Below are 14,992 nucleotides of genomic sequence, written 5' to 3'. Positions count from 1 at the left end.
GAAGTTTACTTGAATTACCAGGTTTCTTTTCACATTTAGCCTTTTGAAAACTTTAAGCTGGATCTGGATGTGCACTGAGTGAGAATGAAGTGGTAGAGTCCTGAGATATGGACCGAATTATTTCAGACTGCAGGGGACCATTACTTTGAACACTCCTCTGTATAAGACACAGCTCTAAACTCCCTGCAATAAGGAAACAGGCATAGTAAGGAGAAGGCCTGAGCAAGAACCTTTCACCTTTTTGTGCTAGATTTCTATTTGCAGTGAGGAGAAGCATGGAGAACACTAATTCTACCACTTGCCATTGGAAATGGTTCAGCCCATTCTACTGCGGCAGGAGTTCATACATACATTCACTAGCTGCATGTATAGAACCAATCTCAGAGAGAAGCAAGCCTAATTGCTTGCCCTAAAGATGTGTCTTGTAAAGAGAAATGTTTTGGGGGCTAGCATACTTATTTTTCAATATATGACATTTCTATACTGCCCATTAACCAAAGCTTTCTGTGCAGTTCGCAAAACAGAACTTAAAACCATTAAGTACAATAACAGAGCAAAATATATGTTTAAAAGATAAGAAAGCCAAAGTAGGAACCAAGATAAAAGCCAGTAGTAGTGCAAAGATCTAAGAATGCACTAACACAATTTTTAACACTAAGGTCGTTGCTAGATGAGGGTTTAGCCCAGGCTGATACCTGGGCTCGCCCCTGTGTGTCCAGATGACGCACAGGAGATCCTGGGGTCAGCCCGGGCTAAACCCTCCCTTGGCCCAGGATAACCGGCACTGGTTGTGGCCCGGTATTTCCACAGTGGAAGGTCTAGCCCAGTTGTTCTCAACCTTCCTAATGCCGCGACCCTTTAATACAGTTCCTCATGTTGTGGTGACCCCCAACCATAAAATTATTTTTGTTGCTACTTCATAACTGTAATTTTGCTACTGTTATGTAGCAAAATTATGTAGCTCGGTTCCTAAGACCATCGGAAATATGTGTTTTCCGATGGTCTTAGGCGACCCCTGTGAAAGGGTCGTTCAACCCCCAAAGGGGTCGCGACCCACAGGTTGAGAACCGCTGGTCCAGCCGGTTCCGCGGCTTTTCCCGGCTATGCGGCTTACTCGCAAGTAGCTGGGAGAAGCCGAGCGCTGTGCCCATCGGGCTGGGGGGGGGGAAATTGCGGGGGGGAAATGGGGGCCCGGGGGGAAGAGCGGACCCAGCAGGAGTGATGGGGGGGAAGAGCGGAGCCAGGGTGGAGAGATTGCGGCCGGGGGGGCGGAGGGGGCATCGGAGATCGCAGCCAGGGCGAGTGGAGGGGGCATCGGACATGGCGAGCGAGCAGGGGGGTGGCAGGGGATCAGACATGGCAAGCGAGCGGGGGGTCGGGCAGGGGGTCGGACATGGCGAGCGAGTGGGCGAGAGATTGGACATGACAGGTGGGCATCGGTCCAGGCAGGCATATATGGAAGGAGACAATCCTTCAAGTAACCTGGCCCACAGCTGTTTAGGGCTTTGTAGGTTAATACCAGCAGTTTGAATTGGGCCTGCAAATGGCAAAATGATGGGCTGAATCACTAGCAGAATCCCTGGAAGGACCATCTCTTTCCTGGGTACTTCTTTTATGGTTGTGATATCCCAGGGGAGGCAAGGGCATCAACATCCATTTCTGTGGCAGGAGGAACAGCTGGATAGTGCATTAAAGAACTGGTCAGCCATCTTTCATGCTTCTTTCAACAATGTTGTATGTAAGACAGTAGGCAAATACCACTGGGGTACTTGGGTGCCTGGAGGCGAAGGCTATCAATGGCTACTAGCCCTGATGGTTGTGTGCTACCTCCAGTCTTCGAGGCAGTAAGCCTGGGTGCACCAGTTGCTGGGGAACATGGGTGGGAGGGTGCTGTTGCACCATGTTCATTCCTGGCCGACGGCTGGTTGGCCACTGTGTGAACAGAGTGCTGGGCTAGATGGACCCTTGGTCTGATCCAGCATCAGGGCACTTCTTATGTTCTTATGTGCATACAGACATATATATATGTAAGTATTTTACTACTGTGTTCAAATTGGGATCAGACAACTGTACACATTGGTGCTGGCAATCATGATGGATTGATAGCATCCATGAGAAATTCCGATGAGTCTAAGGCCTTTGCTAGACCAGGCTATATCCCGGGCTGATACCCGGGATAGTCCCTGTGCGTCCAGATGACGCACAGACGATGCCGGGATCAGGGAGGGATCATCCCTCTCTTGCCCCGGGATACAGCCCTATCCTTTGGCCCCTGTTTTTCCTGCGGTCTTGGGCTGCGCCCGAGACTGCAAGTGTGCGGCCCGGCTCCGCGCGATTACTCACTGGGAGCCAAGCGCTGTGCCCATCAGGGTTAGAGTGGGGGGATCGGGGAAATCAATTTTTTAAAAAAACAACAACCACTCACCGGTTGTGGTTGGAGCGCTCCTGTCTCTTTAAAAAATAAATGAATGGCAGGCGCGACCCCTCTCTTCTTGAGGTCATTGCGCCTTGCGTGTAAACGAAGGCAAGATCTCACGTTATTCACAACGTGAGGTCTCCCCTCCTCTCCCCCGGATTTTTAGGTAGGTCTAGCAAAGGCCTAAGAGATTTCATACATTACAAAGGGCATATCTAATTTTGCCACTGAAAATACAACCATCTCCCTAATGAGTGTATGTTCACAATACACTGACTTGCAAACACAAACTTGATCCCATTTCTTATCCACACTTCCACATTTTCAAGTGTGCACTTGGAAACATATTAGATGTACATTAAGGACACCGTAAGAACCAGCTTTGTTGGATTATATTCATAACCTAATGAAAACGTTCTTTCAGAGGCGCTCCCTGGGTCTCCAATTAAAAAAAATAATCCTTTGAAGGCCAACTCTCTATCAGACATGGCTTGGCTGATTAAAAGTCCAACTTACTTAGCAAACACTGGCACACTGGGGTGACAGATACGTAACAAGCACGCACACACACAATATTCAAGAACACAAAGGGTAGTGCCAGATAACAGGAGGTGCCTATTACTAAGGTAATAAAAACAAGTCAGTATTCCTCTTACCTGATAATTATGGATTTCTGGATTATTTTTAGCACTAAAACAAAAAGAAAGATAAAGGTGTTTTTTTGCTGTTGTTTTGCATAGCTCTCATGGAAGCATGTTTCAGCCATGAGCAAACGAAACTAGGCAAGAAAAATATTGCCAGCAGGCAACACCTTCTGGTGAAAACTAGCATTTCCCCTTCATTTGTCGCTCAGATTTCAGCAAGGAAATTTGAATGGCGTTTTAAGAAGCACAGGCATTAGGTTGACAGCTCAAGAAGCTACAACTTGAAGAGGTGTTTTTGTAGCGCACTCTGCATCCATTTCCCTCCCTCCATCTCTCACACATTCCCCCATTCACAGTATTCACAATACTCAACCTCCCTCTCCCTCCCTCCCTCACACACACACATACACACACACAAACGCAGAGCGAGAGAGCAGATTGACATGGTGACAATGCTCCCTTCTGGCTCCCAAGAGCACATATGGCCATTTGTCCTAGACTTTGTGTAACAACAGTTTTTAAAAGACTTTTAAAACCTCAGTAACTGACCAGTAGCTAGAGGGAGTTTGCGAAGGATGGAAAGTCAAAGCTCTTCCAGACAGTTGTGGTAGAGACTTCAAGACCTACAGCCTACGTTTATCTCAGGTTCTCTCTTTAGCTTGTTATTCTCCAAGTCAGATTCTTCCAATCCTTTGAGTGTAAACTGACCACATTTGTACATTTCTGATAGTCAGTGCTATAATTTGATAGCTCATTTGTCACTTTATGACCATAGGAAGTAACCAGAAAAATTATTGCAAATTGGCTTTGACTTTGCAAACAGATATATAAATGTGCCTCTGTAATACAACTACTTCTTGTACTTGTGTCTCCCTTTAAAAAAATAACAATCCTGTACTACTTGAAATAAACTATTCATTAGTAAAAACAGTAGCCTGGGCCCATAAACCACACATTATTCCTTTCTTTCAGCTGTGATGTAGAATAACAAGTTAAACAGGAAAATGCTGGTTTAAAATAGCATCAGCCCAAATTTTATGCAGTGAAGCATAAAAAAACCCTATTAGCTTGCCTTTATGGGCCCAAAATGCTAGGCAGCTTTGTACAAAAAAATCTATTTGAATTCACATGACAAGGATCAAAGGCTACATATTGAGAAAGCAGGAAGAACCAAAACTGCCAAGCTTTTGGTAGGTAGCAACATTTGACAGAATAGCAACAAAGACTTTATTAAGGCACAACTGATTGTCACTATTAATTATAAAGAGAAAGTGGACTTGCCCAAAGAACACTCAACAAAATAGGCAGAGCCACATATTTTACTGGGCCTACATCTTAGAGAAGAATACAATAGTGTAAGGCTTATTACTAGAGATTTACCAGACTGGTTTTTGCTCATTTTTTGTTTTAAACTGAAGCTTGTGTAGACGTGCAGAAAATTTTGAAACTTCCAAAAAGTTCAAAGCTAGAGCTTTGGGCAGCTTGGGAAGGGATAAAGGACAGGGAATGAGGCAAAGGAAAGGGGAATGCGTACGCCCCACACTGTGCATGTAATGTAACATGTGACACCGTGTGTGTCTGCACGTGTCATAATGCTTACTCCTGTGAGGTCTTAGAATGCTGGGCCAATGAAAGCACAAGCACAGAATGTTGGGAAGGGGCTGAAGAAAAGTCAGTTGGTGACAGTTAGAGGAGGAGAAGGAGAAGCTGAAGAGGAAAAGGACACCAGCGGCAGAAGAGAAAAACCTTAGATGTTTTCGACTGAAACTTCAAGAAATGGTAAACAATCTTTTCAAAAAGAACATCTTTTTTCCACCTTTGCCAGTTTATTTGTACTACATTTATTTTTAAAGTTCTAGTCGAAAGGAAAACGGGAAAATACATTTTTATCCAATCATCCTCAAGACTACCAGCCCTCATGGAGACACAGGATTTACATTAGGGAATTAAGACCTGAGAACATCACATCTACACCACGAATTAAAGACATTATCCTCAATGCAGTGTCTACAAAACCCTTGCCTTCCTCACCCTGCCCCGCTATCCTCACCTGGGCAGATGGCAGTGGTGCAGTGGTACACTGGGCAATGCATTTGGGGGATCTTAAAATGGCCACTGTTTATGGAGGATGGCAGCTACATGGTTCCATCCAGAAGCATCACTGTCCAGTTGGGTAAAGGGGTGGGTGGGACAGGGGAAGAGGGAAAGTGAAGCAATAGAGGGAAGCAGAATAACAGGAAGAGAAGGACGGGGTGACGGATTGAAGAAGGAAAAGTAACTGGAAAGCAGAGTGATCAGGAGAGGGGGGGAAGGCAGAGCAGACTGGGGGACCGGGAGGAGGAAAGCTGACTGGCCCAGGGACTGGACAGAAAGCATGGGAGAGGGAGGGGGAGAGAGAAATATGCAGGGCACAGAATGAGAGAGAAGGCAGCCTACACTTGCAAACACTCTCACGTAAAGGTCATATCCAGTAAACAGGTCCTCTTGGATTTGCATAATTTTTACATGGAATCCAACACCCCACCGCTACCATCAAATCACAGATCACACCTGTCTCCAAAAATTACGGATTCAGCACTTTGCAGTGCTGCCATGGCACGGATCCTTATGCACGGTTGTTTTAGTAGGGAGACCCCTTCCTCCAAGCAACCATCAATTTGCACCACCTCTGTAACCGTAGATGTGTTCTGTAATTTGGTTATGATTTTGTTGGCATCTGATATAGAATGCATGAGGATCCATGCTTCGGATCCATCTTTTTCTGCCATAGCTGTGTTTTTGTTTTTACAGTTTCATCCTCTGACCCATGAACTGCCCACAATGACTGAAAGTGAAGTGACATCTTTGGGCCCTGATCCTGCACTAGAGGCTTCTAATACAGTACTCTCATCGCAGGTAATTTCCCCCAGGGTCCAAACCATGGGTAGATAGTGCCAAACCCAAAAATGAATGTGAAAGCTGGCTAACACTTACCAAAGCTGGGATGCTTTGAGAGCGTTGCTTGCTTAAAAGATGACACAGAAAAGCAAGGTTAAATGTCACTATTTTGAAAAAAAGGCACACTCTTTTATATACAGGTCAACATTTCAGCAATGCCTAATGTACAGCAAGTAAGGAAACAGTATGTCACTGCCTGCGTTCAGTTTTCATGGACAGGCATGCGTGGCCTTTCCCCGCTCCACCCAACTCCTACTCATCTCAATTGATCTCTCCTTATTTCCTGATCTGGGCACAGAAAGGGAACTTAATATGGAGCCCACTTTTATGACTGAAAAAGGGATCAAATAAAAACTTGCAAGAAAACTGCAAAAAGCGAATGCGGCTATGCTTAGGCTCCATCGTTAAGCGACGCCCTGTGAGGGCAGCTTCTTTCATTGTAAATGGCCTTTAATCCAAGTCTGAAAAGTGAGTGGTATAGCAATATATACTCGTGCATATATTTTCCAAACCATTAAATATCTGAAATGGGAGAATTTGGATTGGGCAATCGGGAATCGGAGCAGAGCCATTCCTAGATCTGAATTTGTATCATCTTCTCCAGTATACTCTGATTAGTCTGCCTCAAGGGGTGATGTTTCTTCATACTGAATAGTCCATTTCTTTAGGGTTTCTGCTGTGTTTCCAAATTGGTGAACAACGTAACAAAGAAGGGCTTTGCTTTACAAGTGCTTCTGAGAACAAATAGAACAGAAAAAGAAAAAAAAGTCTATCGAAGCAAAATGATGGAAGCAAAACAAAAGGGACATGGTTGGGATGGATTAAAAATAACCCAAGGATATGATGAAATGAGAGGAGAAATATGATTTTAGTATTTCATCCTCACCCCCTCCCCATCAGAACTGAAATGAGAGTTGTGATGAAATGAAGCCATTTACACTATGGTAAGTGAGAAAAAGTGGAGAAAATGAGTTCTAATTTCAGTTAAGCAATTTGCTTAATGAAAATGGCATAGTAGTGGATGGCTATGAAATTCCAACCTTTGAAAGTTGAATGCCTTCGGGACGGGTACCGCTTGCTGGGTCGTCTTTCAAATGTACTGGTTCTGCGTAACCTGGATCCATGCGTTGCCTGGTACTCTGTTCGACCGCTTAACAAAAAAAAAAGTCACTAAGATTATAGACTTACAGCGGAATCCTACACTTGTCTAATCAGAAGTCCTGTTGAGTTCAATGTGTGAGTGGATATAGGATTAGGTGAGTATAGGTTTACAGTCTAATTAATTTCATGCCACACTTCCAAATGCAAAAGCTACACCTCTTAATACTCACATACTCCCACCCCATACATGCATTTGTACACACATACTCGTTCATGGAAGGAAGGTGGTAGACAGCATATCAAATTAATGGCAATGCATTTTATTCTCCTGTATAAAAAGCCATTCATCTGGTAACTTGTGAAAAGAATAGCTTCCAAGTAACCAGACTGGAAAGCTTTCAAAAGCTGGGAGTTAGTTGGTCCTCCGTGCTGCTCCTACTTTCAGGCCATCATTATGCGAACAAATGACTAAGGCCTTAGCTAGACCTAAGGTTTATCCTGGGGTCGTCCCTGCCTGCTCCTGGGATATCCTGTGTGTCATTTACATGAACAGGGATGACCCTGAGACAATAAACCTTAGGTCTAGCTAAGGCCTATGAAGCTAGTAAAAAAACACCCTACAAATTAGTTAACTTTTGTGGGCTTATTTGCAAGGCAACATATACAACTTAGTACCTGAATCGGAAACGAGACCCCAGCCGGATAAAATCTGACCGACTAGATTTACTGTTTGCAGGTGTGCGCAACCGGAAGAAGGCATGGTGCTCCACCGCGCATTTCCAGAGGTGCTTGCACGTTTTAGAATTGTCCAGTCTGAAAACAAACGTGTGCTCCTGCTCTCTACCCTACAAGACAAAAACGGAAGGTCTCGTAAGCTGCCCACCTGCAATAACGTTAGAATCAATGTCACAGAAGGGGAGCGTGAAATGGCAATGTGCAGAGTTAAGACCTGCTGAAGCTGCGGGACTCTTGACATTGCTAGATCAAGCTCAATGCAACATGAACAGGTTACCTGATCATCATCTTCTACCACCACAAGTGTCAGTTTGCTCTTTTTGAAGTCCATTTTAGTGATTTTAGGCCTAAGTACATAGGGAACAGATAACAAAAATGTTAATTCACAAGAGAGATAAAACACATTGTCTAAGCCAGTGGTTCCAAAGTGGGCGGTACTGCCCCCTTGGGGGCGGTGGGATTGCATAGGGGGCGTTAAGAGGCAAGGGGGCGGCAGGGAGGCACTAAGAAGCAAAGGGGCAGCAGGGGGGCGCTCGGGGTGGTCTTTTCCAAGAAGCGCCTCTCCAGAAGGTCTTAAGTAGTTTGGTCCCAAGCCATACAGGGGAACAATCCACACATGTATTAATACCGTTTAAGACGAGTCCTTTTAACGGTGAATTGAAATGTTTCAAAAGCACCAAAACGCTAATGAAGAGACATACGCTGCTTGGTGTGCCCCGCCATGCCGGCTGCAAAAAAGAGGTGTTCGCTCTCTTTTCCCTCCCTCCCTTGGCAAGCCTGCGGCGGGTGCTTTGGATTTTGAATAAATATTCAATTAATTGTTACTGTTTTGAATTTTATTGTTATTATCTTCCTTAGAGGGTCGTTAAAAACCACGATTTTGAATAATGATTTTTATAGAGTAGGGTAGGGGGCACTGGACATGAGTTTGTGGAACCAAGGGGGCGGTTACCTGAAAAAGTTTAGGAATCACTGGTCTAAGCATTTAGAACATCGCTACCTAACTATTTTAATTTTGCTTTCTATCAGCTTTACTGGCTTCTGGTCTGTTCCTGGGCTCAATTGAAAGTGCCGGTTGTACTCTTCAAAGTCCTAAACAGCTCAGAACCAGGATCCCATGTGAGTGAGACACGATAGAAGTGCATAAAATTATGCACCATGTGGAGAAAGTGAATTGGGAAACATTTTCCCCTCTCTCATGCTACTAGAACCCAATGGGGTCAACCCATGAAGCTGATTGGTGGGAGATTCAGGATAGATAAAAAGAAGTACTTCTTCACACAGCACATAATGAAACTATGAAATTCACTTCTACAAGAATTAGTGATGACCACCACATTGGATGGCTTTAAAAGGGAGTGGACATATTCCTGGAGGAGAAGGCTATCAATGGCTACTGGTCCTGATGGCTTCATGCCACCTGCAGTATCGAGGTAGTATATCTATGTAGCTCAGTTGTTTGCAAACATGAGAGAGAGGGTGCTGTTGCACTCATCTCCTGCTTGTAGGTTCATGGTCAACAGCTGGTTGGCCATTGTGTGAACAGATTGCAGGACTAGATGGGCCCTTGATCTGATCCTGCATGGCTATTCTTATGTTCTTAGTTAAGCTAAGAGGCTTTCCTGAATCACATGCCTCCAGCTGAGCCGCAGCTGGTGGGCACATGCGAGAGGGTCTTCTTTGTTGTGGCACACAGGCTGTGGAACACAGCCCTGCCCATGAGATCTATCTGTCCTCTTCCTTCTTCATGTTCTGTCACCAACTGAAGGGCTTTTTATTTTAGCAGACCTTTAGTCTGACCAATACTTGTACATACCATGTACATTGATGGTGCAATAATAATAATAATAATAATAATAATAATAATAATAATAATAATAATAATACACCTTGCTCTTCTCATTTTTAAAAGAAATTAGTTAATTTTTTAAATCTTCTACCCCACATCTTTTTAATGCTTTTGTTTTTCTCTCATTTGATATGCAAACCACTTTGGGAGTTTTTTCAAGTTGAAACAAAGCCAGGGTACCAATGTTAAAAATAAATAATGGGTATTAAATACTTTAAACTCATGAAAGTGTTCTATCAATGCTAAGCCAGAAACCCCCCTCCATTCTTCAGCTTTTTATTGGGGGGGGGAATATATTAATGTTGAATAAGAGTAAGTATAAGTAGACATGACTCACCAAAAAAATAAGCCTATTTTGTTTGCTCCTTCAAAGATCAAGATACCCGTTGGCGTCAATCCGAGAGCGTAGTCACAACCATCTCTTCCCTACAAGCAAACAGATGATGTTGTATTAAATGCCAAGTTTGAGCCACACGACTTAATTTGCAAGAAATAAGTGATGAAAGGAGTTCAAAGGTGTGCGGGTTGTTTTTTTAAAAAATATATGATGCATTTAGTGAAGAAATGCCCACACACTGTGATCACCTTTCCCATTCTCTACAGAAATAAATTGCAGATAAACGCTTACCTTTACTATGTGCATATCAACTCCATACATTTCTAACCACTTTGCTTTGTTCAAGTAGCACATTTCTGCCTGGGCAGGGCTCTTTCCCCTATGAAAACGAAAGGAAAAAATGTGTTTAGTTTAGAATATTTTCTTTTTCCTTCTCATAGTCCTTAGAGATTCCATTTTGCAGATGTAACCACAAAGACTTACGTTCATGTTTTCTTTTTGCCTCTTTTAAAAAAAAATCTCATCACATACTAAATTGCCACATGCACACACCCAAAAAACAAGAAGAAAACAAAAAACAAAAAAGCCCAACCATGGTTATATACCTGAACTCTTTCCACTTCTGAAAAATTTCAAATTCCATTGCTTCCGTTTGGTTAGGAGTAAATCTGAATTCTGACACAAGTTCTGGAGTATGTTCAGGAAGTTCACACTCACCAAGCTCAGCTGCCAAAGTTGGAAATTCCAAGTAAGAGATCACTCCAAAATCAATGATAACTATGATCAAAATACCTTCTCCCTTTTAAGAGTTTCTAACTTAGACAAATTCAGAGCAAAACAACATTAATCAAAGGGGGGAATTAGGATATAGATACATGGGCATATTTCTGATTCAGATTTGTAACCCAATTCTATTATTCAAATTATTTTTCTAACAAAAAAACAAACAAATAGTATCAAAAGGAAAAAAGGAAAAAGTAACCAACATTCAAATTCCAGATAATACAATATCAAGGAAATAAGGCAAAACTGTAATTGAACAAGTCTGAATATTAGAAACAACCCCATTTACTACCTTTGTGAAGTAAGTATTTCACAGAAACATGGATAGTAATTTGGGACTGGAATAAAGCCTACAAAGCTTAGAAAAAAACATGACTGCTATTCACATTTATGTATTGGTTCCGTTAGGCCCGTATAAGTAGTTGATCTGTAAATGCAGCAAAATGAAAGGGCTTCAGAAGGGTTTCAGTTAGACTCTCTGAGCCATGATAAAGGAAGATGTAAACTGCCCTCTCTAAAAAAAGGCAAGAAGCTCAGAGCCTGTTAGAATTAAAAAACCTGAGCATGCTTGCTTAACACTATTCCAACCCTATGCACAGGGTCATGTGAGAAACATACTGTGTATGTAGGCAATAGATGTGCTTACTCTCTTTGCAGCGATTTCCGTGTTCTCCCAAACTCTGCAACCCACCCCATGTGAAAGAGCAGCCAACATTTTGAACAGACCAAGTTGGCAACAAACATACCTTGGAGGCACAAACCTGCAAGTTCCACAGCTGTTTCATAAGGGCATTTCAATCTTTAAAGAAAGATACATAATATTTCAGTCAATAATAATAGACTCTCCCAAACAAGAAGCACCGCTGTCCTTCATTAAATGAACTTTATCTTTTATTCATTTATTAAATATTTCATATCAACATTCACAGATGGCATTCAAGACAGCCAACAACAAATAATTCAAAACAGAATCAAAATCATTTAAAAAAACAACAACCAGTAAAAAAATCTTATACACTGTATAGACTAATTCTATCCTACACTGTATTTAAACAAATTCCATCTAGTTACAGCAAAGAGAGGTGGGAAGGAGAGCCTTTCCATCAGTTCTGCTGAGAGACTGGCTACGTCTTCTTGTCCCAGAACTGTTTTCATTCTAGCTGGTCACTGTAAGAACTACTATTTCACATTAAGAATTAGTGGGTGAGTTTGCTTTCCCCCCCCCCTTCTTCCCTCAAGCATCCCTTTTCCCTTCTGTGTCATTTCACTTAGATTATAAGCCCGTGGGCAGGGGATGTCTTGTTTTATTGGCTCTATGTAAGCCACTCTGGGAGCCTTTTCGGCTAAAGAGCAGGATAGAATTGTTTAAATAATAAGAGAAATACATGCATAGATCAAGCTGAATATCCATGCATAGTGGATATCCTGCTGCTAAGGATGCATGAGAATTCCATTTGGGAAGTGAAAACTCGACAATTCTGTCTGGTTTGGCCCCGTGGTTTTCGTTCCATTCCCCACCCTGCTACTGGCGTCGATGCGATCTGTACTGAGTCAAGCCAATATGCAGATCCCATTTTTTTTAATGGCAGCCATTTGGAAAGGGGTGGATCTTGAAATTTCCGCAAATGGTGTTGTGGCCTGTCTGTTGTTTACCCAATATCCCTCCTTTTGTCAATATCTTTGTCAGTTTCATCCTGTCCACATACTACTTCTTTTAGCCTAGCAGAGCCATATTCTATATTTGTCAAAGAACTTAAAACTGACAAGTTCAGAATAAGGCTGTCCTGGAGAACACACAAAGTAGTGCGTGGAGAGGATAAAACTGACAAGATATTGGCAAGAGGGGAATACAGCGGACAGGCAGAATTCCGATTGTACAGACCCCCCCCCCTAAATTCGTACAATTACAATTTGTGTAAATGGCAGAGGCCAGAAAAAAACTGCAAACTATTTCTGGAATTGGGGGGGGGGGGAGAATCCACTTTACTCTGCTGCCACTTATCGGAACAGAAACGCTGCGGAATCCTGTCAGGCTTAAAAGGAACGGAATTCCCAGCGTTGCATGTCCCTAATTGCTGCGCAATCTTTATTTATGTCCATGAGATTTGCATGGGGTTACATTTCAAGAACAATTGATATGAAGTTGCTCAAGAGCAGCAGACAAACATACAAAACATCAGCCCTGCTGATTCAGACCAAAGGTCCATCTAGACCAGCATACTGCTGCCCACTGCAGCAAACCAGATGCCTCTGGGAAGCCCACAAGCAGACAGCATTGGCTCTCTTCACATCTGTTCCACAGCAACTGGGATTAGAAGTATGCAGCATATAGCCATCATGACTAGTAGCCACTGATAGCCTTATCCTCCATGAATCTAACTAATCCCCTTACAAGAACACAAGAAGCATTTGGGGACTGGACTTAGTGACAGTTTCTGGGATACAAAACATGCTTATGTTCATTACATAACCCAAACCAAATGCAATACTAATGTTAGGAGTCAATACGTATTTTTTTTTAGCTAATCTTGGCTGTAGTTTCCAGATAGTAAACCTATGTCTGTGTAATACTATTTCCTGCATATAGAAATCTAGCATGTCAGAGATATTGATTCTAGTTTTCTCCCTGACATGCTAGTTTTCTATGTGCAGGGACAGTTTTGTAAGGAGGATCATTCAGTTTTGTAAGGAGCACCTACTCACAGTATGAAATGGGGCAGTCCAGCACAGGTTTACTACCTCCGTGAGAAGGTACCACCACAGCTCAGTCCAACTGTAGCAATGAGCCCTCGCCATTTTCCCATTCTATACTTGCTGGACTAAAAGATACAGTCACCACTGTCAATCTCGTTTGTGGATCCCTGATTATTTTGCCCCTTTGATGCCTCTGTTCAGGCTTATCTATGTATGGGGGGAGGGGGGGAACCCAGGGCAAACTGACATCACCCTTCAATTATTGGGATTCCCAAATCCCCTTAATTACATACATAACAGTCATTGCCAAACCTGTGTAAGAGCTTTTCATGCCCTTTAAAATCTACAAATATTTATTAGTGGTAAATATTGCCTTTTCTCAGGGACACCGTGGAGAAAAAGCTTTATTGTTGACCAAATCTGCAATCCTAAACACACTTACAAGAGAGTAACCCCACCAAACACAGTTGGACTTTTGTCCAAATAAACACACAGAGGACTGCTCTGCAAAATTGCCCCATTTTATTAGATATAGGTAAGACCTGATGTAAGTTCCCCTGAGCTTCCATTAAGGCATCATTTCAGTTTTAAAAATCCATTTGGGGGCTCATAAATTGGAATCAGATTGGGCATATTGTACAGATGACTTGAGGGGCAAAAATTTCACTTTCACCCTATAACTGCTTTCTTCCCTATAAACCTGCCTGTCAGCTGAGATCTTCATCTGGACATGTCTCCAGTAGCTGGATAGAAGGGCGGCTACCAAATTTGCCTGGCACCAGCATTAGCTTCCATGCCAAAATAAACCTGTCATGTTTGCCTGGGGGTTTACTAACAATTGAGATTTATTGGTCATGTTTGGTCTTTTTCTGTGTTTGCACTACTGGTTTTTGCATTTTGTTCTGCTGCTTTTAAATGTATTTTTAATTATTGTTTCTATTTTATATTAAGTGAATTTGCAAGAGATGCTGAGGGCTTTTTTTAATGGAAAGGTGAATTAAAAACATATTACTATTATTTATTATTACATAATAAATACTATATATATTAACGGTTATTAAAAAATCGCGCTCTCTCCTCTTCCAATATGCAAGGCAGTGAAGCTCAAATTCTCCTATCATTTTTATTGCAGTGTAATCTGAGCATGGGGAAGCTATTTAACCCAAGGCGCCAGGGACACGCTGCTTTGTCAATTTAATATTTCTCAATGAATTGACTTAAATGAATATTTTACGGCTTACTGAGAAGAGTATTTTGAGCAATAAAATTTAGGATCTGGAGTTCTCTGTCTAACTGGTTTTATGTTTTTGATAGTTGTGCTTCACACTAAGCATCTGTGTGAAGCATCTTCACACTAAGCAATGTGTCTCAAGTATAACAACGATAAAAATAAAGATGAACTTACTTTCCTGAAAGAATATCTTGTCTTAGTTGTAATACAAAGAGGTACCTAGCAAATAAACAAGCCATTAGTTAGCCACAGTTCCCACCCTTTC

At 42.3% G+C, this 14,992-nt stretch overlaps 1 protein-coding gene across 2 annotated transcripts in view; it reads right to left on the bottom strand.

The window, feature by feature from the left end:
- The window catches only part of EPB41L4B (erythrocyte membrane protein band 4.1 like 4B), a 69,523-nt gene that overhangs the window by 7,771 nt on the left and 46,760 nt on the right, over nucleotides 1-14,992 (bottom strand). For both annotated transcript variants that reach the window (XM_063131280.1, XM_063131289.1), the window contains exons 5-14: nucleotides 14,902-14,946; nucleotides 11,549-11,601; nucleotides 10,625-10,745; nucleotides 10,311-10,398; nucleotides 10,020-10,108; nucleotides 8,111-8,180; nucleotides 7,774-7,943; nucleotides 7,038-7,147; nucleotides 6,034-6,064; nucleotides 3,073-3,106 (exon numbers count right to left, since the gene is read on the bottom strand). In XM_063131280.1, the coding sequence (XP_062987350.1) occupies nucleotides 3,073-3,106; nucleotides 6,034-6,064; nucleotides 7,038-7,147; nucleotides 7,774-7,943; nucleotides 8,111-8,180; nucleotides 10,020-10,108; nucleotides 10,311-10,398; nucleotides 10,625-10,745; nucleotides 11,549-11,601; nucleotides 14,902-14,946 (811 nt within the window). The remainder of the gene's footprint in view (nucleotides 1-3,072; nucleotides 3,107-6,033; nucleotides 6,065-7,037; nucleotides 7,148-7,773; nucleotides 7,944-8,110; nucleotides 8,181-10,019; nucleotides 10,109-10,310; nucleotides 10,399-10,624; nucleotides 10,746-11,548; nucleotides 11,602-14,901; nucleotides 14,947-14,992) is intronic.

This window comes from Elgaria multicarinata, chromosome 1, assembly GCF_023053635.1.
Source record: "Elgaria multicarinata webbii isolate HBS135686 ecotype San Diego chromosome 1, rElgMul1.1.pri, whole genome shotgun sequence".
NCBI lineage: Eukaryota > Metazoa > Chordata > Lepidosauria > Squamata > Anguidae > Elgaria > Elgaria multicarinata.
This window is presented reverse-complemented; position numbering and strand designations above follow the sequence as displayed.